The 23,119-nt window shown below is 41.2% G+C and overlaps 2 protein-coding genes across 4 annotated transcripts; one reads left to right on the forward strand and one right to left on the reverse strand.

Moving 5' to 3' along the window:
• The first annotated feature begins 727 nt into the window (after positions 1-727).
• On the forward strand, positions 728-14,127 carry sergef (secretion regulating guanine nucleotide exchange factor). 2 transcript variants are annotated; one of them, XM_067590022.1, is made up of 11 exons: positions 728-835; positions 1,091-1,232; positions 2,265-2,417; positions 2,677-2,771; positions 2,919-2,979; positions 3,063-3,176; positions 3,263-3,325; positions 3,950-4,108; positions 4,196-4,350; positions 5,749-5,785; positions 14,063-14,127. In XM_067590022.1, the coding sequence occupies exons 1-11, from the start codon at positions 794-796 to the stop codon at positions 14,110-14,112; spliced, it is 1,071 nt and encodes a 356-aa protein (XP_067446123.1). In that variant the 5' UTR covers positions 728-793; the 3' UTR covers positions 14,113-14,127. The 2 variants fall into 2 exon arrangements, with proteins under 2 accessions (XP_067446123.1, XP_067446121.1); XM_067590020.1 differs by lacking the exon at positions 14,063-14,127 and adding an exon at positions 8,361-9,598.
• Positions 9,713-23,050, reverse strand: kcnc1b (potassium voltage-gated channel, Shaw-related subfamily, member 1b). 2 transcript variants are annotated; one of them, XM_067589999.1, is made up of 4 exons: positions 20,612-23,048; positions 15,961-16,876; positions 15,118-15,291; positions 9,713-11,263 (listed from the first exon to the last, which is right to left on the reverse strand). In XM_067589999.1, the coding sequence occupies exons 1-4, from the start codon at positions 21,173-21,175 to the stop codon at positions 11,154-11,156; spliced, it is 1,764 nt and encodes a 587-aa protein (XP_067446100.1). In that variant the 5' UTR covers positions 21,176-23,048; the 3' UTR covers positions 9,713-11,153. The 2 variants fall into 2 exon arrangements, with proteins under 2 accessions (XP_067446100.1, XP_067446098.1); XM_067589997.1 differs by lacking the exon at positions 9,713-11,263 and adding an exon at positions 11,762-13,942 and having other exon boundaries at positions 20,612-23,050.
• Between the last annotated feature and the right edge of the window lie 69 nt (positions 23,051-23,119).

Here is a 23,119-nt window from a genome sequence, read left to right on the forward strand (position 1 = left end):
TCACAGTGTAAACAACAATGTAATGTGCTGTAATGTGCAAGTGTTACAAAGAATACAAATAATTACATTAATGTAACATGCCACAGTTTTTATTTGGAATATATAGCTAACATCCCAAAGAGTTTTATATAAATGTCAGATTAGAAAATCTCCATGTCCAATCCGCTGCTCTGTGTCTCACCTCCAGATCTGAATATCACTTTAGTCTTTCTGTCCAGCTTAGGGAGAAACAAATTAACAAATTACAATTAGTTAGAAATGCCTTAATTTAACTTAATAATTATACTCAGAGTTACTATGTTTATAGTACATCGAATGCAGCATAAAACAACAGTAATGCAATAAAAACTAACTTAATCGAAGTTATAGAGCTCAGTTTTTGTTGAAACTGTTTTAGAAAGGAACTGATGCAACTTGATAGTCATTTGTGAGACTGTTTGTGGTGCTGTTGAACTATTATACTGAGTTGTTTCTAATTTGTGTCCACTCCATTTATGTCAATTAAGTTTGACTAAATATTAGAAAAGGCTTTAGATACAATAGGTGCAGGCTGCCTGTAATAAACTGGCAACTGAGTGTGTTGTAGGGTGGGTTTCCCTTTCAAAATGTTGGAGACGCGACCAAAAAAACACTATTAAAAATCTAGAATTGCTTCTTGTTCCAGCCCATAACTTAACATGAATAAAACTGTCTAGTATGAGTATTATGATACTACATCCATGCGGCGACGCAGTTAGTTGGTAATCTCTTTCACGACAGTGTCGCAAATCCCACTGATTGTGGCAGATACTCCATGGAAACGAACTCGCGGCAGGAGTTTTGTTTACATGCGTGGGTAAGTTTGTCATCTCTAACTGTTTAAATGTTAAAGTTATGTGTGTGTGGTCGTGTAGTTTAGTGATCTCAAACACTCACTATCAGCGGGGCGGCAGTTCACTTGTTGACGTTAACGTAGCACTTTGCTAACGTTAGCTTAACAGTCAACGAACTACCATCAGCCGTTAAGACTGGATTAACGGAACATTACTACTGATAGTTGGTCGTGTGTCCTGTTCAGTTTACTTTAGCTAGTAATAAATATGTCTGTCAGGGAGCCAACAGCTACGGGCAGCTGGGACAGGGACATGCGGAGGACCAGTTGGTGCCCCGGCTCTCTGACACCGCTGCTCTACGACACAGGACAGTCCGGGCTGTCGGCGGCGGTGGCGGGGGACACTCCGTGGTTGTTACCGGTAAGTTACTGAATGTTCCCTAACTACAGTTTTTCTTTGTTAAAATAAGTTTCTGGCCGTCTAGTAACGAATTCAATACTGTCACAGTCTGACTCTGAAAGTCCCAAGGGGTCTTTGGGCTCACCCTCCTGGCCAAATAAGTTACCTACAGTTTACCTATAAATAGATCCTGCATGGATTTTTATAGGCCTTGATATCTATTGTGTTTAGTGTTCTTGAGGTTCTAAGTAAACTTATTATTTGTGTTGACTTTTTCTACATACTATGTTAGGTTCATCCACAAATGTAACCTGGTAAATATGTGCATTATTTTTGACTGCAATTACCTCTTGGGGCCTGTAGGATCTTTTTGTAGGGACTTACTTAATTTAATGTATGCAGTTTTGATAGGGTAGAGGTCAATTTGGGAATGTTTCTTTTTGAGAATGCAGTTTAGCCTTCAGGTTCTTAAGCATTTATTTTAAAGTAATCTACCCATTTAATGTAAGCATTTTTTAGGCACATTTATGATTGTTACTATACAGAGGGTTTTACTTTTCTAGCTCCATGTATGATATTGGAGGCTGACATATAATAAATTGATGTTTGGTATTTATGCTTTCCTATTGCACAAGGGGGGTGTGATTGGCTGCAGGCTTGTCACAAACCATTTGCCTGATGAAGATCTAGCACCAAAATGTCACAAATAAATGTATCATTGTAAGTTAGTGAGAGTGTGTGAGAGTTTGTTTGCAACTGTTTCTGTGTCATGCCAAACAGCCCATCACACATGGAGTTACAAGACACAGTTGTATGTCAAACATCAAAAATATACAGCAAGACATTAAATGTTAAATCTTAACATCTAGCGTTACAGAAGTTTAGGTAACATATTGATAATACACAAAATCCCAAATAAATTGTTCACTAAATAGCAAAAAGTAAGAAAGAAACTGCTTATACAAATTTTTAGCATGATAAAAGCATTTTTCCTTTTATCTTTTTGTCTAATAACTATTTTTACTAAACAATGGTGTATTTTGTGTTGAACAGAGAATGGAGAGGTGTTCGTGTGTGGGCAGAATCACAGAGGCCAGCTGGGACTTGGTCACACCTCAGACATCTTAACTCTTCAACTCTGCTCCAGCCTGAATCAGAGGGTCACAAATGTAGCCTGTGGTTGGGATTTTTCTCTTTTTCTCACTGGTGAGCAGTGAGCACCATTTCACCCCTGGAAGTGATACTCTGTTTCACATATTTCCAAATACCCACAATGACTGGAAGTCTCTCATGCAGACTGGTTTTGCCTTTTAGGCCACAACTTCTGCAAATCTGCAATGTTACACACCCAGAATTCTTAGCACAGTAATATTAAAAATGGGAACCTTCCACACATTCAAAAGTGTACTGTTTCAGTATGTTTGAGTGTGTTATGGATGTTTTTTTTTATCTTTTTATATCACAGATTGTGGTAAATTATTGGCATGTGGCTCCAATGCATTTGGCCAGCTGGGTGTTGGACAGACAGTTAAACACTCTGCAGATCCACTGGTTATTGAGGTGAGTATATGGTAAAACGCAGTACCACCACTCTAATGTTTCCATACCTTTTTCTAATCAATCATGAGTGTTCAAAACTGCTGCATACCAACTTCACCTCATGTTCTATTTCTTTGAAGCAGATGTCTTTGTGCTGTTTGTTTTCAGAGTCTGAAGGAGCCAGTGGTGAGTGTAGCAGCAGGACTCAGACACTCACTCGCTGTTACTGGTAAGTTTGTATCATAAACTGTCCTCAGAATGTTTTCATCTGGCAGTCAATACACATATCCTCATTTTCTGTTCTGCCTTCAGATGCAGGCTGTGTATACCAGTGGGGAACAGGTCTATTCAGTCATGCCAAGAGAGCCCTCAGTCCTCACCCTGTCCCATCACACCTAAACTCTAAGATGCCTTCTCTGGTACCAGGTTAGTGGAACTTTATTGACATTAAGGGATATATGCCAGTGTATCACTGTAATGAGTGTGATGAGATTCTTGTGCCCATGTTGCAGGTCTGGATCAGAAGACATCACTTATTGTAGCTGCAGGCTCAACGCACTGTGTGTGCCTTACAGGTATTACACCAGCACACATAAGGGTCATTGTTCATGTTATATGTGGTTTACTTAGTATGAATTTGAGCCACTGACTTAGAAAAACATTCAGATCAACCTTCATATTGCTTGTAGGATGTGTTGGAAATAACAAAGGCAACAAACAAAGCAGCAGATCAATTGAATTTAGCAGCCCAAAGGAAATAAAGGAATCACACTTTATTTAGCTTTGTGATTTTAAGATATAGGCATTCCAGCAACTTTTGCACCAGAAATAATAAGAAATAGCTTCTAAGCTGCCCAGAGTGCCCTCCAAAATAAACAAGGCTGGAAACTCCTTGTTTAGAATAAAAATCTAGTTTCTATTTATGCCTTAGAAGAGTATAAACTCACTTAATTGCATACTGAAAAAAGAGTAGGAGACAAATATAAGACAGGCTGTAATTTAAAAGCATTTCGAACAGTACTTCCCTGGAAGCATTATCACTTGTACCAGTGAGTTTTCTTCCACTTCATGTTCATACATCATGTCTGGCCTCCAGTCTGTCTTGTAATCAGTGGACCAGCACCACTCAATTACTGCTCTGCTTTTCTGTTGCTGCCTTTGCTGGGTGAAGAGTAATGTCATTCCTGTCCTATGTGCAGGAGATGGTGATTTGTTTCTGTGGGGAAGCAACAAGCATGGCCAGCTGACCACCACAGAGCCCTTCTTGTCCTCTCCCACTCTGCTGAAGCGCTCACTACTAGGTGGAGAGACAGTTAAAAATGTGTGGAGCGGCTGGACTCACATTGTTGCCCAAACAGGTGAGACACAATAACACATAAAGTGTCTGTGATGCTCACCAGGTTAACAAGATAGTTGCCGTATCTGAACGAGGTAATCCTTTTCAGAAAGCGGGAGAGTGCTCACATGGGGCAGAGGAAATTATGGACAGCTGGGCCGACCAACGTCAACCAGCCAGAACCCAGAGCGGTCTTCAGCAGAAAGTGGCAGCCAGGAGGTTTACTTACCTGCAGAGGTTAAAGCCCTCTGTGGAGCAACACAGGTAAGACTCCTCAATGTTTGGCATATAAAAAATATCAATAACAACAAAGTATCTCTTAGATTTAATGTTGGTGTTACTGTTGATATACTGTATGGATTCTTGTGGTAGAAAATCTCAGTCAGTCCAGCAGGGGGAGGCAGACATCCACAAATGAAAAAGGTAGCTTAAGGTTGTTAAGCTACCTTCAGGCTCACAAAGAGGAGGTTCTCATATGATTGAAGATTGCAGAACCACGTAAAGCGCACACGCACACTGCCGTTATCATCCACAAGGGAGACAACCATTTACATTTAGTGAAGGCAGAGGTCTCTTCTCCCATAAGGGCAATTACGTGTGAGCTTCATGGGATTGCTGCAGTTAACCTGTAGTCTAAATAGCAGCAGCGTGGTAGGAGATCGTTGCCAATAAAGTGGATGTCAGGGACGGGCAAGGGCAAGCTCTGGATCATTCTTCCAATGTACAACGATCATTGCAGCAGCAATGGCAAATGTCAAGGCGTAGTCACCTTGTGTACGTAAAGCTAAAGGCAAGACGGATTAGCTGAGTGGACTATGAATCTCTCAGCCCACCCTACCATGTTAGTCCTCCTAACACTGTACATAAGCACCCACAGAGTCAATATTTAGCAAACTGTCACATCTTTATGAGGCATATGAACATTACTGGGGTAACAAATTATAACCTGTCAGTGGCTCAGGAATCATTGGGTGCACTTCTATTCATGGCTTGCCACAGTTGTATTTTATCAAAACTATGAAAAGGAGAGTAAGTAGTCCAAACTCTGTTAGCAAGGATATATACAATACAATTAATTGTATTGCTAATGCAAAAGCTACAGCAATCTAAAGAGGCATCTAGATAGCCCTGTCTCATGTTTCTACTCTTGTTGAGCTTTGTAGGTTTCAGGATCGGCATTTAAATGTGTCCTCTCCATTCCTACAGCAGTTATGAGTGGGGGAAAGACTATAGAAAAGGGCCATTAAATTGTAAAAGGTTTTGGTCGGCAAAGTCATGGCACACAGCCATCCTGAAGCGGTTGCATTAACAACTCCTCCTCCTCCTCCGGACATCCGAGCAGTGTGAATGTTTTTGAAAGATCTGGCTTTTCTGCTACGGGTTTCTGCTCTGCTTTCTGATGAAGCACTGTGGAGTGAGGGATTGCATATCGGAGCATTTAGTGAATTAACAGATAAAATCATCACTGATGATGTATGTAGTTTTGAATAAAAGCTGAATCACTACATCTTGACACATGTTTTATTTCAGTTTCGGAGCAAGTTTGGTTACAATGTGTCCCAGTTTCCATGTTGGCTTTAACAATCTTTGAGTATTACAGTCCTAAAATCTGCTTTCAGCAAACATATTAAACATCTTTTCAAATCTTCTTTTTCTCTGCAGATTGCATGTGGATCTGAACATAACCTCGCCATTTTAGGTGAGTGTATTGTCTCAAAAATGTCCTGACATTTTCTTGGCTTTTCAGCTCATTTTCCCTTTGGAAGTTATTTTCAAAGCCGTATTTGCCAATATCAACACCTGTAGTGCTGGGAGGGAAAAGATAATCATAAAAGTCTGATAACATAATACACAACTGCACTGGAAAGGTACAATGAAGAAGAGAAGTTTCTGAGAAGTTGAGCAAAAATACGTTGAACCTATTGGTTTCAGTAAGTCCAAGTGGCTGAAACAAGAGACACCACTTCTGGCCTGACATGGCTCTGGCTAATAGAATACATACAGGTGAGGCTAAACAGTTTCAAGTCATCCTCCTTGCTGTACCAAAGAATTAGTAAGAGAACTGTCTTATATTTTACAGTTGAATATCAGTGTGAAATAATAATCCTTCTGGTAATCCTGTGGTGGATTTCTGAGGTAAGCTCATTGCTCTGTGGCCTTTGCATCAGGAAGTAATTACAGCATGGATAGATGGGTATCATTGACAGAAGCAATTACCCGAACAGGCCTGTAAAAAGAGCTGAATTAACCACACACAGATTTACAGGCATGTTTTTCCAGTTGAATGTTTGGAGAGCAGTCTCCCTTTATCCACATAAGAACAGAACAGTCAAAACATATCCCTGAAAGAATACTTAACAAACAGACATATTTGAGTATTTGTGTTTCAAATTTACAAAGAGATTAGGCGTGCTTTTATTCTTTTCATGCTTTTCAAAAAGTCTTCTGCTTTTTCATAGTCACCGACTATCACTATTAAACATTTTAAAAGTAAAATCTTTCGCATTAAATTTTGAACACTGACCCAGTTTTTTACATCAGCATGAATATAAATACCGCAGATGAGCATTAAAATACAAGCATAGGATTCCGTTAGAGAGCAAACGCTGAACATTGCTGGTATTATTAAAAGCAAATGACTGTCTACTTTAATGTTCTGACCAATTTGAACAATTAACTAGATATGCCATTAAAATTAGGAAATTGTTATCGCATATCGTCCGTCATAATGACAGTTCTCACAAAGCACTGCTTTATGCTTTCAGAAGTTCAGTTATGAGATGAGAAAGCAGGGCAAGTAAAGGGAGTGCTCGTGTGAACCTCCTGCACCTCGCTCCTCTGCCATTGCTCCCCTCTTTTTCTCCTCTTGTCTTGAGCGCGATGGCAGGAGCAATGAAATAGCAAAACAGGATTGGAAGCAGAGACCTGAGTGCTGCTATTTCTGGTGCTGAAGTAGGTCAGGCAGAAAGGAACGGAGAGCATTGCATGCTGCTTATGATATCTGTTGCCTGCTCAGCCTTTGCCCATTTGCACCTGAGGAAGTGCTCCTCATGTATGAAATTCATCATCGATGGTCAGAGGTGGGAGACAGGCCAAAGGCGCTGTTGGCACAGCTCATCCAATCTGAGGAAAGATTTTTGTTAATGTGAACATTTTAAATTTAACGGGAATGTATTAGGACAAACACCTTACTCAATCGTTTTTCATTTGCACCTAAAGTATGATGTAAGTCAATCTAAAAAAAAAAAAAAAGCGCCTCCTGCAGATTGTATAACTCTGGTTTTTTTAATTAGGTGTGAAATTTAAAACCGTCGAATGTAAAACACAGTGACAGGATTTATTTACAAGGAAATGGCTTTTTGGTTTGAGTGTCTTGATTTTTATCCTTTTGTTGTGCAGAATATTGTGCAGGCACTTAGTTTCCATGGAAACACTGATGTGCTGTACTCCAGTCAGTGAGTCCATGAATTAAGCACAGCACCAAAATAAGGCTTTTTTCCCCAATGGACAAAACGTTTAAATACATTAAGTTCACTTATAAATAGTAACCAGCATGTTTACTTAATAACCTTCATCAAAGAAGGAGACAAATACAGTCAGTTAGAAACACATGCATTATCTTAAAGACCAGGCTACTTGTCTGTTTGTAATGCATAAGCCATAGCTGGCAGAATGTCACACTGACATAAGCTGCTGGCATGATATCTTGGTCTGTTAACTGACGAAAGCATATGTCTGTTGACGAATCCAAATCTTTGATACCGCCGATTTTCAGAGATGAGCTAAGAAAGCTGAAAGACAAAGAAAACCCCTCGATGAAAAAAAAAAAAAAATGAAAAGACATGGCATGAAAGACACACAACTGCAGGATGGGGAAAGCTTGAAGATGTGTTACCCTTGAGAAGGCAAACTCGCTTCTGTTGCCATGGCAATGGAGCCTATTAGGTAACTGTGTTGCCATGGCACGTGTCTCCTCGGTGATGCAGACCTGACCACACCCACCAACAAGCTAACCAGCTGTGAAGTGCAGAGAGGCTTTATTACTGTCTGAGTGTCAGTGTTTGGAGCAGAGAGGCTGTGTGTGTGTACGTGTGTCTATGTGAGTGTGTGTGTACGTGTGTATGATTGCATGCTTTCTGTTTTGGGGGAGGGGGGTTGTTTTTTGCACCCTGTCTTTTGTCTCCAGGCTGCTAATTTTAGCTTACATGGTACAGTGCTGCAGACCCGTCTCTGTTCTGTCAGCTCCACTGACCCCTGACCCCTTTCCTTTTCAGGGGGGTGTCTGCTCTCCTGGGGCTGGAACGAACACGGCATGTGCGGAGACGGTTCCGAGACCGATGTCTTTGAGCCACAGCTCATTTCCGGTCTCAGACCTCTTCTCATTGGCTGTGGGGCCGGACACTCTATGGCCGTGTGCGCTGCGACGACTGGCTCAAGACAAAACTCTGCGCCGACTCCACTTCAGTAATATCGGAGCTGGAACATTTATTATTTATTATTCAGCATGTTACAATCAGAGACTGAGAGTTAACTCTAAAAACAGAATGACTTTGCGAATGAACACATTTATATTTACTGATTTACAGTTGGCTTATCAGAGCTTTGCATCACTTATATGTGATCATTTTAAGTGCCTTTAAAAACAGTAACTTTCACCTTCTGTTGGGCATCCTAAGGCCCTTCAGCAGTTAACTGGCGAAAGCATGTCTGACTTCACACTGGACTTGTCATAAATACTGTCGTGTGGCTGGACACAGGCTGAATTATGTTTCAAGTGGACAGAGGCCATCATTTCTGTGACCAGACCATCAGTTTGATGGGCATAACTGGAGAGGGAGGGGGAGGGGGGTAGGCGATGGCTTTTGCAGGATATGGCCATGCCTATGGCTCCTGGTCCACCTGCCATGTTTGTCTTCCTGAACGATCATGTGAGGGATGGGCTAGACTGGTGCTGTAGCTCCATCTTCCTATGTCAGCGGTTTTATTGCTGTGATCTTGAGTGTCAGGAAGCAGTCAATCTCTGATCCACACCTTCATACTGAAAATCTCATGATTTACCATTTACACACAAAGTGCAGTATTTTTTCTTTGCCGACTGTCCATCACTCATTTATATTCTTGTCAGTCTCTGACATATTCTTTGAGGCTGTGTTTGTCCTATTGGCACCCTTTTCATACTTTATACTTCATTAATCCCTCTTGGGGGAAATTCGTCAGCTGTGTTTGACCCATCCTACATATTTATAAGCAGCGGGCATCCGCAGTGCAGCACCCGGCGACCAACTGCAGGTCTGAAGCCAACGCTGTGGTCAAGAGGACTCAGAATGGCTCAAAGATGATATATTTGCATTGTATTTACTTTTCTTTTCATTTAGAAGTTTTTATTTTATGATAAATTTATGCAAACTAAATATGGAAATAGTATCACTGAAATTATGCACTGAGAATTTAATTAATGTGATTTTACCTGGATTAGTTTGAAAAAAATAAATCAACACTCGCTGAAAAATGATCATTTCTGTGTTTTTTTTATTTATCACTATTTATTGTACAAGCCTGAACTGTATTGGTCAGAAAAGACACAAAAAATCCCTAAACAACAAACCAATCAAAACGATCACTGAACACCTTATTGAGATAACTAACCACAAAATGCACGGTGTTCAAAACACACACTCTGAAGTCTCACTAAATGGCACACATTAGTTGCCTCTTGGTTGCGTTATTGATTCTGTTTAATGATAACAGCTGCTGTTTTTGTATTCCATGTTGGACATTGACCAGCACACTGTCCCCCCCATTTGTGCTCAGCTCTATTGTTAGATCCAGGTCTACTGTACCTGAATGCACACAGATCTTAGCAGGTTGTTGGCAGTGTGTATGCAGTTTGGTAAAAAGTTGGTCCCTTTTCACTAACTTTTCCACACAAACAATGAATGAATCTGTTTTTTGAACCCAGTGGCTGCCCTTGAATCAGGTATGCTCATTGCCTGCATTTAGATGATGATCCATATAGTGGTTCTTATCGTATCTGTGTGCTTTTTGAGTACTGAACTGATGCTTGGTTTCAATGGCTGGTGACCGATGGCTAATTTAAAATGAAACATGCATTAGTTCATCATGTTGGTTAAGCTATACTCCTGAATGATAAGAAGAATTTGCATAACATAGGCACTTGTCCAGTATGATGTGTATAATGTTTTGGCATTGGTTAGTATTAAATACTAATATACCAATTTGCATGTGTGCAGAAAAAGGACAATATGCCAATTCTACATGATTGTCAATTGAAAAAGTACTACATAAAAACTACAATGTCTGAGCTGTGATATCAGTTAAGGTATTTTATAAATAAGCTGTCTTTTTTGGTTAAAGCACAGCTACATATAAAGACATAACATTCAGTTAATGTTGGATATCTTTCTGAATAATCCTTAATGAGATTTGCTAAACCAACTCAATCATTTACCTTTTCCTAACAGCACATGTTGCCATTTTAATGCCTCTTTAATACAAGGTGAGAAGTATGACCTTCTCTTTTCTTTTATTATTTTTTTAGTGGAGGTTATCTCTATGAAGTCTGAAAAACATATCAATGGAATGTTAAAAGTTCACTGGTGTAAAAGAGTGCAAAAGTCTACAAAAATGTGATCATGACAGTGCAAAGTTAACGATTTGTTTCCAACTGTTTAGTCTGGCTGACATGACAAGTGACAGGTTTTTTGCTGGAGGGGGGTGTGTGTTGGGGGGGTGTGGGGGTGGTGATTAAACTTGGAGCAACATTTTTTTTTCTTTCAACAGAAGAAGCACACAAATATTTGATGATCTCTCAAAACATTGGTACACACAACTTGAGCACACAAAAAGCGTATTTACAGCACTGGCACACACCAAAAATAGGCACACAAATTACAACACAGTAACCAGTCACATATACTGAGCTACATAAGGCTTGACAACATAACTTCCTCAGTGCTACATCTATGCTGAGTTTGTGATGCACAGGTTGTCACTGTCACACCCATTTAAAAATACTAAGTAATACACACAACAATGCTACAGCGCTATCAGGTGGGTGATGGGCCATTATGGGTCATACACATAGTGGTTGGTACACCATGGTTCATAACACAAACTGACTCAGTTGGTTGTCTGCTCCGATGCTGTCGCTGGGTCTCTATAAACATATAAAAAAACAATAACAAAAATAAATTATTACACAAATTATGTATAATGGTGGAAATGATGGCGATGATGGATACCTCTGAGGTGCGGGGAGAGGTGGAATGACACTGGCTTGGAGAGTAAAGAAAATGTGCTCCGTTAGTTCCTCATGGTAAAGACAGGTTTACCATGTATTTCCCATGCTTAGCCAAGGCATCAGACAAAGATGTATTGTCTGTGTGCAGAGGTTGGACTCTGAGTCGGTTAATAAACATGCCCAATCATGCTGCGTTTTACAGGTTGATGTACAGTAGTTCAGTCGTTGTCATGCGTTTGTATACTTAGCGTCATGCTCTCACAGTCACCTCGTTTGTTTGTTTTTTAATGTTCTCTTTGACCTGTACGCAGGTAGACAAGAGGGTCAAACAGCAGTTGAATGTACTAGCTGAACGCTAGTGGGAAAAGAAAGATGTGTATGCATGTGCTGTTGAATAAAAACGGAGTCTAAACGCTCATTGAGTATAAAATTTATTTCATGCAAGGACTTATATTTACATATTTTATTTGAATACTTTTCTTTTGCATAAATGTAAAATACATGCATTTACCTTTCCCCAAGTAGACCCACATCCCATACTGTTTCGTATTGTACTTTTTTTTTTCACTTGAATTGCATGAGCATATAATTCACCTGCATCTCTTCACATCAAATCTTCACAAGTTTTTTTTTTTTTAAATATATAACGTCCATTAATTACCACAAGAGACATGACTCGAAATGTAAAACTCTGCTCATTCAGAATAAAAACAAAACTTAGATGACTTGCTATACTTATATCTTCTAGAAATTTTTGACATGTTTGATTGGTCAACATAAAAATTTGTTAAAGTGCCCTGAAAGACTTGTGCATAATTATTGGGACAAGTATCAATACATTTGTAACAGTAACAGTATTGATGTTTTAAATCAATAGACACACATGCTGCAGGAGTCATCATGACATCTCTGGTTGGTCATAACTCGATATATTTTGGCTCTGTGGAGTTGCCTGTCTGGTCCCCTTTAATAATATTTTGTGCTTTATCATACAAAAAGTTTTCTTGAGATGGGGACTATTAAATGTGTATTTTCAATTTTTTTTTTTTTTGCTTGTACCTATATGTCTCCTAAAGGTTAATTCTTAGTTTGCTAAATGTCTGTAGTGTAACAATAATAACCAAAAGGGCATTTTTACTGTGATTAAGGGTACGAGAGTGGTGCAAAAGGTACAAGGTGCACCTTATAAAATAAAGCTTCCGTTACACTGTTATGAGCATGGTATAAAGTGTATTGATGCTACACTGGGAGCACTTGTATCATGTCAATTTATTACTCACTTTTGCTCTGCCTCACCAGGTATGAAGGCACCGTTGTTTTTATAATTCATGAGTCTTGCCTTAATTTAGGCATCACAGCAGTAATAGAAGTTGCTGCAGACTACTGATACTGTTTAAAAACTCATAACTACCTGTAAATATATCTGTATAAAAACTATTTATGCTCATAACAGCATTAGTTGGCTTTGTGACAGATTGTTCAAGTTAAATCACACTATTTTAGTTGGAGGCCCCAGTCAAATGAATACAAGAAAATAAATATATGAATTTGGGGAAAGGCAAAGAATGGCGGCTACATAAAAATCTCTGCTATGACTGAGTCTCTTGTAAAGCTGTCTCAAAATGCATAAAAAATGACAAAGCTTTAGAAGCTTTTGAAAGAAAAAAGTTTTCATACAGGTACTGCGATACAGTTAGCTTCTTGTTGAACATAATTTCTCATGCAGTTCATGCAAATGAACAAACAGTTTTAGTTCTGTTGACATTAGCTGTATTCATCACTAGTATCATAGGAATTGTCATCATCTCCATATTGCATTGGACATCATGAACATCATGTTCATTTTTTTTTTTTTTTTTTGATGGCCACTCCTATAACATTGAGTCTGGATTGCATTGTCAGAATTATAACGTCTCTACTTTGCAACGTACAAAGCACTTGAGAGGAGTTCCCTTAACAGCTGGCAATGGTACCTTTTAGATATGTTGGAAAGCCATGTATTGTTAATGTCCAGCATATTATTAGTAGGGGTTACATCTTATGAAAGTTTCTTTCACAGAATTGTAAAAAGCAGATGAGATAAAGAGTTATTGGCAGAAGAGTATATGAGATCAAAAGCAACAGAGCAACAGGCAATGAAGTAAACATAGGGAAAGAGTGGGGTTAGCCTGTGGTAGAAGTAGAACAGTGCTTTGTCTGCAACTGAGGTGACCCATGCAGAGTGGCATGTGCCAATGTTTTCTAGTCTAGGATATGATGACACACCCAAGGAGAACACTTGGGAAGCTTGAGTATTAGCACAGTTAAGATACAGTTTTCCAGAAAATAAATAAATAAATAAAAATGGAAAAAAAGCAGGAGCGAAGGCAAGTGTAAAATCAAAATCTGACAGGAAAGATAAAAGGAGGAGTGTGGACTGGCCTTCCAATGGCATTGTGTCTGCTACTCAACCATGCTACATAATGGATGGGATGGGAGAATGTGAGTGCTGCATTAGACAGGGTGGGCTGCAGGGCAGGGCGGACACTGAGGACACTCCAGAGGCATCCCCGCTCATGCCAGACATGCTGTTAAGGCTCCAAGGCTTTTCATAACCTTCAGTTGAAAAACAGAGAACGTTCTGAGTACACTGCAGCACTGAATCCATGACAAAATGTTTTGGTGTTCCTCACTGGTAATACTACACCTGTTGCTTTCTTGTTTTTGTCTCCAAAGAAACAGGTCAACACAGACTTGAGACAGATTATTATTCTCCATGCATTTGAGTGCATCAGGAGTACAACAGCATGCACCGGGTGGTACTGGAATGGTTAGGAGTATAACACCATAAAAGACTGTTAACAGGTAGGCACCTCAGGCAGGGAATGTATCTCAGCTACAAGTAGAATTTCATACTGTTCGCCATTTACTGTTAATGTGCCGGCTGCACGCACAGCTGGAGACTAATGTGTCTTTCTTAGGAATGTGTTGAATATTAATATCAAATAAATAAAACAAACTAAAGGGGCTTAACCCTGTAATTAAAAATCAGTAAACTAGAATTTGGCTTATAATGATAATAATAATAATATTTGACATTGGCCTTCCTCCATTTGTGTTGTGCTCCTTCACCATACTGATAGCACCCATCAGCAAGACACTTCATGCACCATTATGATCAATGTATCATAGTCAGGATCCCGCATGGTATTTATCATTAAAACACATATACATACATGGTACACGCATAGCACATAAATACTTTCTTAGGCATGTAAGACAACATATTCTAGATCATAGAAATCTCGAAAATAGCTTTCTTACTGGTAAATAAATAAATAGGGGTTTTACATTATGCATGGTATCAAAAAATATATTATGTAGATGTGGACAATTATTATTGACATTTGTGGTGATTGTGCTTGGCCTTAACAGATGTTAATGTGATTTGGAATATATACAATTCTCAAGGGGATGATTGAGGAGAAGCAGCTGACGGCGTGTGAAGGTTGTAATAAGAGGTTTGTAGTTGTGTGTGTGTGTGTGTGTGTGTGTGTGTGTGTGTGTGCGTGCGTGTATGTGTGTGTGTGCGCACGCGTGCGTGTGTGTGTGTGTGTGTGTGTGTGTGTGTGTGTGTGTACATGTGCATGTGTGTGCGCGTGTGTGTGTGTGCCTGTGAAAAACTGAGGTTTAATACTCAGCAAAGAGGGAAAAGAAAGCATGTCCTGTCTACGGGTCTACAGGGTGTCAGTGTCTTACGGGGGCCTGTGATTGGCTGTTACGGTACGTACCCCTCCTCACTCTGCCCCCTGTGTGGTTGGGGCGTTCAGCCGTGGTGACCAGGAAGCATGGCCGCTCTCTCTCGTTGGGACTGAAGATTTCCTCCGGCGATATGGCCTGGTCTATGTGAGGACAGTCTTCGTTGGCCAGAGCTGCGCTAGCTGCCTCACCGTTCAGCTTTGAATCTTAAGAAAACAATAAAGGAAAGAAAACAAAAACAAACGAAAAAAATCTGGTTTCATATACCAGCTTTTTTCAGAATTTAAGTGCTACATTTTTTTAATATATACACGTTACGCTACAGCCTGAATGCACACAGGGATTAACTTGTGCAATAATACTGCATGTGTAGCTTCTGTCTAATGTTTGCCTTGCACTCTGTTGTTCTTTATGTTTTTGAGCACATCTTGTATCAGAGGTCTGTGTATATTTGCACTTATGCCACAAGAGGATTTCAAGGGGAAATCTAGTTATTCCGGCGTCTACTCACATGTTCTTAACATTAGAGATACATGATAACAGACTCTCGGTCTTAAAAGAGAGGAGGAGTGAATCACTGCATTAAGAAGTGCAAAATCAATATCAAGATTACTCACGGTCTGCCTCAATCTCTCTATTCTCTTATCCGGAGTCGAATATGCTTTTCATCACATATTTTATTGATTGTTCTGTGGGAAACTCATTTGTTTAATCTCATGCCTGAATCATCAGCTGATTGTAGTGTGGGAACAGACAAACAATGAAACAACTCAACAGTTGTATGGCTGCTTCAGGAGGACAGAGAAATGATGATGAGACAACAATATATCAGAATGTGTTGGTCGTATTTAAAGGCTCTTGTCTTCGTGTCTTACCTTGAAACTTTATCTCGAAAACGTCGTCATGGGGGATGGGGCTCTGTGGTTGGGAGCTGATGCTTGACTTACAGAAGTTAGGAGAACCTGGTTGGGGTGCCCGAGGGATATGCCTATTTTTTTTCTTTGGTAGTTTCTGTTTCGCCATGGCCAGGGAGTAATACATTCCAAAGTTGTTGACAATCACAGGGACGGGCATAGCGATGGTCAGCACACCTGCCAGGGCACACAGGGCTCCGACCAGCATACCGGAGGTCGTCTGAGGGTACATGTCTCCATAGCCGAGGGTCGTCATGGTCACCACAGCCCACCAGAATCCGATCGGGATGTTCTTGAAGTGTGTGTGCTCGCTTGCTCGAGGGTCGTTGGGGTTTGCTCCAATCCGTTCAGCGTAGTAGATCATAGTGGCAAAGATTAGGACACCAAGAGCGAGGAAGATGATAAGCAGCAGGAACTCATTGGTGCTGGCCCTCAATGTGTGACCCAGCACCCTCAGACCCACAAAGTGACGGGTGAGCTTGAAGATACGCAGGATCCGCACAAAGCGGACCACTCTCAGGAAACCCAGCACGTCCTTCGCTGCCTTTGAGGAGAGCCCGCTGAGGCCCACCTCTAGGTAGAAGGGCAGGATGGCCACAAAGTCGATGATGTTTAGGGCGTTCCGAATGAAGTCAAATTTGTTCGGGCAGAAAGTTATTCGCATTAGAAATTCGAAAGTGAACCACACCACACAAACGCCTTCAATGTAGGTGAGGTAGAGCGCAGTCTCAGTCTCCTGGTAGGTGTGCTCCACTGTGATGTTGTCCACCACCTCCAGCTCAGTGCGGTTGATGATGGGGTTGAAGGCCTCGTGGGTCTCCAGACAGAAGGTGGTGATGGACACCAGAATAAAGAACAGCGAGGCCAGAGCCACCCACTGAGCAGGAAATATAAAGGGCGCAGAAAAGGCAACAGAGGGGAGAGAGGAGAGGGAAGGTGGGGAGGGCAGAGAAGGACAGAGAGGAGAATGAGCACAGTAATACATGCAATGTAATCAAGCTCAATGGCCCAGCAGCCATTCTTAGCACGACACAATGCAATTCAATCTTTTATCTAAGACAATGGCATCTGGTTTGACAGTGACAGTGGCATTGACACACTCTCTCACTCCCCCTTCTTCCTCTGCTCTCTGCGTGTCTTAATTCAGAAGTGTCATTGCAAAAGGAACAATCAATGCGAGCTCGACATTCTTGCTTCTCTTCCCCCTGCTGTACCTCAAGGTCATGGCATTTTCAAGGGTATGCTACATGCAGAATTACAAAGAGCCAGCAGCAGCAGCAGACAGGACATTAGTGTCAACCACCATGACTAAATTTAACTGGGGCTCTTCCCTTCAGCACCATCACTACAGTTGGTCTTTTCCCTACACAAGGTCATACTGGCCAGATGATCAACTCCTGGGAATCGTAGTGAGCTGAGGCTCACTGAGCAGAGGACAGATTCTTATGAGTAACGTATATTTCCCTTAATGGCTAAGGAGTACTTTAGCTTTCATCATGTATCGATTGGATGATCACATTTCATCACATTTAGGTTCTGATATTTCTGATGCATACTACATGAGTGTAATAGATACAGTATTCCCTCCTGAGTATTGATTGCAACCCTGTCCCTATGTTATCATCCTCTGATCGTACTGGTTTACAGAACTGTATGTGTTACCGCTCACGCACTGTATGGAAGTCTGAAAGGGAATTAACATCTGTATCTTCAACAGATGTGTTGGAATGTAAGGTCAATAGACCTCTGACAGACAATCAGTTGTTGGACAGAGAAACAGACAGGCACAGTGTATAGCTACTCAGTCATTCATCCTTTGAATCACAAAATTTGGATCAATAGCAGATTATTCATGCATGAGGATGTCTTTATGAGGGTAAGTGAGGCTCTGTAGTGCTTCTAAAACTACTGCAAAGCATTTTTAAGTAACTGGGAGGAGTAATGAATGAATGAATCATGGAGGTAAGTTGGAGCAGGGCATGTCTGGGCATGAGGAAGTCTTATTTTCCACTGAGCATCTTTTCATAGTGTGTCACTAAGGAAGGCATGCAGCACAAGATGGAAAACAGGCCCTCATCATAACATCTCATCACTGGCAATTCATCGCATTGTGCTGAGGAAATCACTGCTGCTTATGAATGTCTGCTTCCCATCTTTGATAGTATGATTGTCTAGAGGGAAACTGTGTGTTAGAGGTGACTTCAGTTCTGTCAGCAGCACTATCCTCTTTTTTTCAGTGAGACAACATCACTGTTTACCATCTGAATCTTACAACTCAAACTAAACCAAGAAAAATGGAGTGACTGCAGTTTACTATAGATATAGTATGTAAATGGCTTTGTGGGTTTTTAAATTCTGTTTAAATTCAGTACATGTCCATCTTTCAAACAAAATGGCGGTGACATTTTACTGTAATGCAATCAAATACAAAATTACTGACAAAATGAACTTGTGCGAAAGCTGATAATGTTCAGTTTTTGTTGATGCAGTCTCAGGGAGATGTTGATTCAATTTTGTGGCAATTCTTGAGGCATTAGTATGTGGAGTTGTTCTATTGGATTGCATAATATTGTTGTTTGGTCCACCCCCTCTACAGTGTGTTCTGTGCAAAATAACAAGTACACCCTAGAATGTAATACTATCCAATATATCTACACTGAAAACTACAACATCCGAAGATAACATAGAGTGGAAAAAACAAACCAAAGTTTTGATTACCAACCAGGAAAAACAGGCAACTTCTCTGAGGCCTAAAAAGCCACAGATTCATTGTCATTTGATTTGTGGTGATTTGATTCATTGCAAATTTGTTTGGGAATGTCTGTGTTTAAAAATCACATGGTGCATATTCATAAATATGTTTGTGTTTAACTAAATTACCACAAACACAGTCAACAGGGGCCCACAACTTATTTTTCCCTGGGGGCACCCTAGTGACTAAATTAGAGCCTGTCAACATCTCACCAATAGTCTTAACAGAAATGTGATATTTTAAGCTTCATTGACAGTAGAGCTGAATTAATTAGCTGATTAAATGATCAAATATCAAATCAAATAATCATTTGTGTTCTTTTCTAAGCAAAAATGCCCAAAAATACTTTTTGTTTTTAGATCGTTGGTTGGAGAAAAAAAAGCTGTTTGAACACGTGAGGGCATATGACATTTTGTGGCCCAAATGATTAACTGATTAATGGAGAAAATAAATCAGATTAGTCAGATTAATTGATAAACTGCAGCCACTAACTGACAAGTGCACTTGTTATTTTGTCAAGCTCTTGTGCATCAATTCACTAGAGGGATGAGAAATCAACATCACCATAAAGCCTCAATCTTGTGAGCTACTTTCATGTGGACCACTGATGCCTCCTGACATACTGGCTCACTCAGCCCCCTGAACATCCCACCCTTCAAAGGATGCATCTTATCAGTCCGCCTCTTAAATTATGTGCCTTTGTGACAGTTAGGAACACTGTGGTCTGGAGGGAGGGTGACAGGCGAAGATTGTTTGCTCCTTATTGACTAATTCTCACTGTTGCTGGCAAACCACAGGCCTACAGTGATATGCAGTGACAGGGGTTTTCCACTGATGTATCCACTGTGAATAGAGTCCGTAATTAACTCTGAGGCTCAGTTCTAATTAATCTTCTTGCCAGTCATGGTGGAACTCTGTCAATCCTTGCTCTGCTTTTGTCTTGCTCTCTGTTAAAATGTAGGACACATCTTAGGAGTTTTCTGCTTTGGGAATTTTCCCTGCATGCAGAAGGTGAAATTTGAAAGGAGAAGTGTGTGTGAGTTAAACCGCTTTCACTAATGCTTGCTGTAAGAGTGAGAACATGTCAATACAGTTTACACTTGCGGGATGGGGCCTGATAACTAATTACACCAAATCGGCCTGCAACAGCTGTCAAAGCAGCGTGCAGCACAGCGGTCTGTAAAGGGGGGCACTGGTCAAAAAAACAAAAAATCTGAAGGTGTAAAGTCATTTCATTGTCAGTTTTGAGAGGCATTGCGCCCAAATGGAAAACTGCCCATAACAATGACCAAAAATGTCACCTCTCACAGCAACCTAATTTTGTCTGGAGGTTTGCCACTGAAATGTTGGTGGTGCCAAAGATCTGGTTTCCTAATGTGTTGCTGACCTATTTAACTGGCCTGCCCAGGGACCCTTGTGTCCTGGAAATATCAGTCCAAAGACCTGTGAGAGTCAGTGTTTTCTTATCTTCTCCCATGAGATAGACAAGGGTGGGAGTAATTGTCTGCATGTAAATGATTTTGACAGATGAGGTCTTTGGTTGATTTTTTTTTACTCGTCCGTCTCTGAACAGTCATGCTGTAGAGACCCCGGGAGAGCAATTTCAAGGTCATCAAAAGCCTTTTAAAGCCTCCCAGATACATCAATCTTTGTTTCACCAGCAAGAGACACAGACAAAGTCAAAACTAAATTCATATTCATGCAGCTTTGACTGTTTCAAACCAAGAAAACACTTTGGAGTATTTTTAAAGCCCAGAATGTGCTTATGATAACTCCTAATGATGTCCTCAAATCTTAAGTTCAACAGGAAAAGCAAAGCTTATAGCACAAGCAAACATCTTAGACTTGAAAGCGACTCACCCTTGCATATTTAGAGGAGTATGGGTCCTCAAACAGAGCCCAAACATGTTTCTGCCACCGGCTCCACAAGCTCCCACTCCTGGTGTCAGGACAGTCTCCATGCGCCAGCCTCCTTGTCATCTCATCCACTTCATCTTCACCATGGTCCTGCTCTGGCTCCGCATCATCGCTCCCCAGGTCTAACAGGCCCCCCCCGCCGAAACTATCAAGGGCCTCCTCTGCCTCCCGGTGCTGGCGATAGGTCATCCAGCAGCATGGCTCCACGTCTGTCTCATCAATGCCCCAGAAGGCCAGTTCCTCCTCATAGAGGGGCCCGCAGACATCAGCCGGGCAGTGCAGTTTACCTGTCCTGTAGTAATTAAGGATATGTGCAAAAACGCCAGGGTGGCGGTCGAAGAAAAATTCCTCGATCTTGGCATCATAGTCAAAGTGGTTGGGTGCATCAGGCTCGGCCAGCCAGGACAAGCGAGTGCCAGGTAGGGTGCGCAGGGTGCTGCGGTATGTCTGATGTCTGATCCCTCCCACGTTAATCACAATGCGATCCTTGTCGTCGCTCAGGCCCATTGCGTCCCCTAGGCATTTCTCCCATAAGTTCCCTTCATCGCAAAGGTAAGTCTAGGCGCACCGTGCAACCATGCACAGCAGTAATTACACACAAGGAAACAATTACCTAAGGAAAGCTGCGCGCAAAGCCACCTGTCGTTTCTTACCAACTATGAAAGAAATCAGGACTGCTTGACACGCATCAGGCTACATTCCCCTTTAAACCCTGTATTTTCTACAAGCAGCTGCCATGCGACTGGGTGATCATAGACGCTTATAGCTGCCAGACTCTATAGAATCGAAATCCAAAATGATTGCAGCCAATGGCATCACATTAAGAATGGACGTCACATCGTCGGTAAATCCAAGATGTCGAGATAAAAGGACAGACGCTGGCGATGTTCCCCCCCCTGCCAGCAGAATAGACCCAGCTCATTGGACTCCCCAGGTTGTGGTAATTGATCAGATCGGTCCTGAGCAGGTTTATGACTTTCACAGCAAGGTGACTGCGGTGGTGCTGAACGGACAGCGCCTGTCCGGCAGCTCCTGATGGAGACTCGGAGCTGCTCAGTCCCTCCTCTGTTGCTGCCTACAGACTCACCTCCTTCACACCGACGCTCTCTCTCTCTCTCTCTCTCTTTCTCTCTCTCTCTCTTTCTGCGTTTAACGATACATTATACAGCAGGTCTTTGTCTCAGCAGAGAGATGTTTTCCTCCTCAGAGACTTTTCTCCTCTCATTCATGTATTGTTGAGCGCCAAGAAGAAAACATCCACAGTCTGTGTGAAGGGAAGGAAAACTGCTTTTCTGTGCTGCGTGGTTAAATAAAGAAAAGCAGAGATGAGAGGGCGACAGACCTCCTCAAAAACGCCCAAACTGCCTGCTCTTCACACCGTGCTCAGCTCTTCTCTCGCATCACATGGAGCATGCCCAGTGAAGGACCCTGCTGCATTTGTTAAAACGCGCTGTCAAGTTCTCCAATTAAGGCTGTTAAAACTGTCATCGCCGCCCGATATTTCTTTCTCCCTCTCACTTAACGTCGTCGCTCAGAGGGTTATGGTCGGTCAGCGGCTTTAACAGCGGGACTCTTCATCTTCATGCACAGCTGCTTGGAGAAGGTGTGACCCTGGAGCCATGAACGCGCACGTCCGCCCATAACATCAAAAGAAAAGATTGTTATTTTATGGCTTATGTGTTTAACAGACTGAAATCACATTGTTGACAGTCTGAATGGGTGACACTGCTGCTCTCACAGTGGAGATATTCTCAAACACAGAGTTAGGAGAAATTATGTTTTGCGCAACTCCAAGTGCTGCACTGCTCTGTATAATAATTAGCTAGTGTGCGCAAGTGTTTAACCTGCCAGCAGAGTGCGCCATTGCTCACTACAAAGGAAAGTTTTATGGTCCCATTTATTTTGTGTTTTTGTTAATTAGCGTGAGATCTCAAAAAAAAAAAAAAAAAAAAAAAAAATTGTCCACAGATTAAAATATGGAAAATTAGGCTTTGAACCAAGGAACAATGGCTTAGTTTTTGGCGCAGATCCCGGTGCAGCTGAAGGATTTCTTAATTAGGACATTTTATAGCTCATTTTAGGTATTTTCTTACACGTACTTGAATGAGACAATGTAAAAGAATGGTGCACATGTAGACCTATACTGTGATGCTTCATGTTGTTTTATTTACTATGTTCTAAAACAACAGCTGCTCTAATTTTAAACATGTATCATTTTAAAAAATAGGGTATTGTACTTTTCTTTGTCTTTCTTTCTTTCTTTCTTTCTTTTCTGTCTTTTCTGTTTTTCCTTTCTTTCCAGGAGTGATTTAGAGTTTGTCCTAGATTTTCATGTGACCGAAATATAAACTGTCAAACTTGCAGGGGAATAAAGTATAGCCTAGGTCTCCCTGTTCACTCAGACGGGGAGCATGTTGTTCCCACAGCCTTCTCCTACTGGTGGGCAGTTCC

Source organism: Thunnus thynnus, chromosome 5 (assembly GCF_963924715.1).
Source record: "Thunnus thynnus chromosome 5, fThuThy2.1, whole genome shotgun sequence".
Taxonomy (NCBI): Eukaryota; Metazoa; Chordata; class Actinopteri; order Scombriformes; family Scombridae; genus Thunnus; species Thunnus thynnus.

Bases quoted from the DNA above. Each gene is read 5' to 3' on its own strand.
- sergef (XM_067590020.1), top strand. From the start codon at position 794: ATGGAAACGAACTCGCGGCAGGAGTTTTGTTTACATGCGTGG. The intron at 836-1,090 runs GTAAGTTTGTCA...TATGTCTGTCAG, and splicing joins AGTTTTGTTTACATGCGTGG to GGAGCCAACAGCTACGGGCA. The intron at 1,233-2,264 runs GTAAGTTACTGA...TGTGTTGAACAG, and splicing joins ACACTCCGTGGTTGTTACCG to AGAATGGAGAGGTGTTCGTG.
- kcnc1b (XM_067589997.1), bottom strand. From the start codon at position 21,175: ATGGGCCTGAGCGACGACAAGGATCGCATTGTGATTAACGTGGGAGGG. The intron at 16,877-20,611 runs GTGAGTCGCTTT...TTTCCTGCTCAG, and splicing joins ACTCCTCTAAATATGCAAGG to TGGGTGGCTCTGGCCTCGCT. The intron at 13,943-15,117 runs GTACGTACCGTA...TTTCAACTGAAG, and splicing joins AGGGGGCAGAGTGAGGAGGG to GTTATGAAAAGCCTTGGAGC.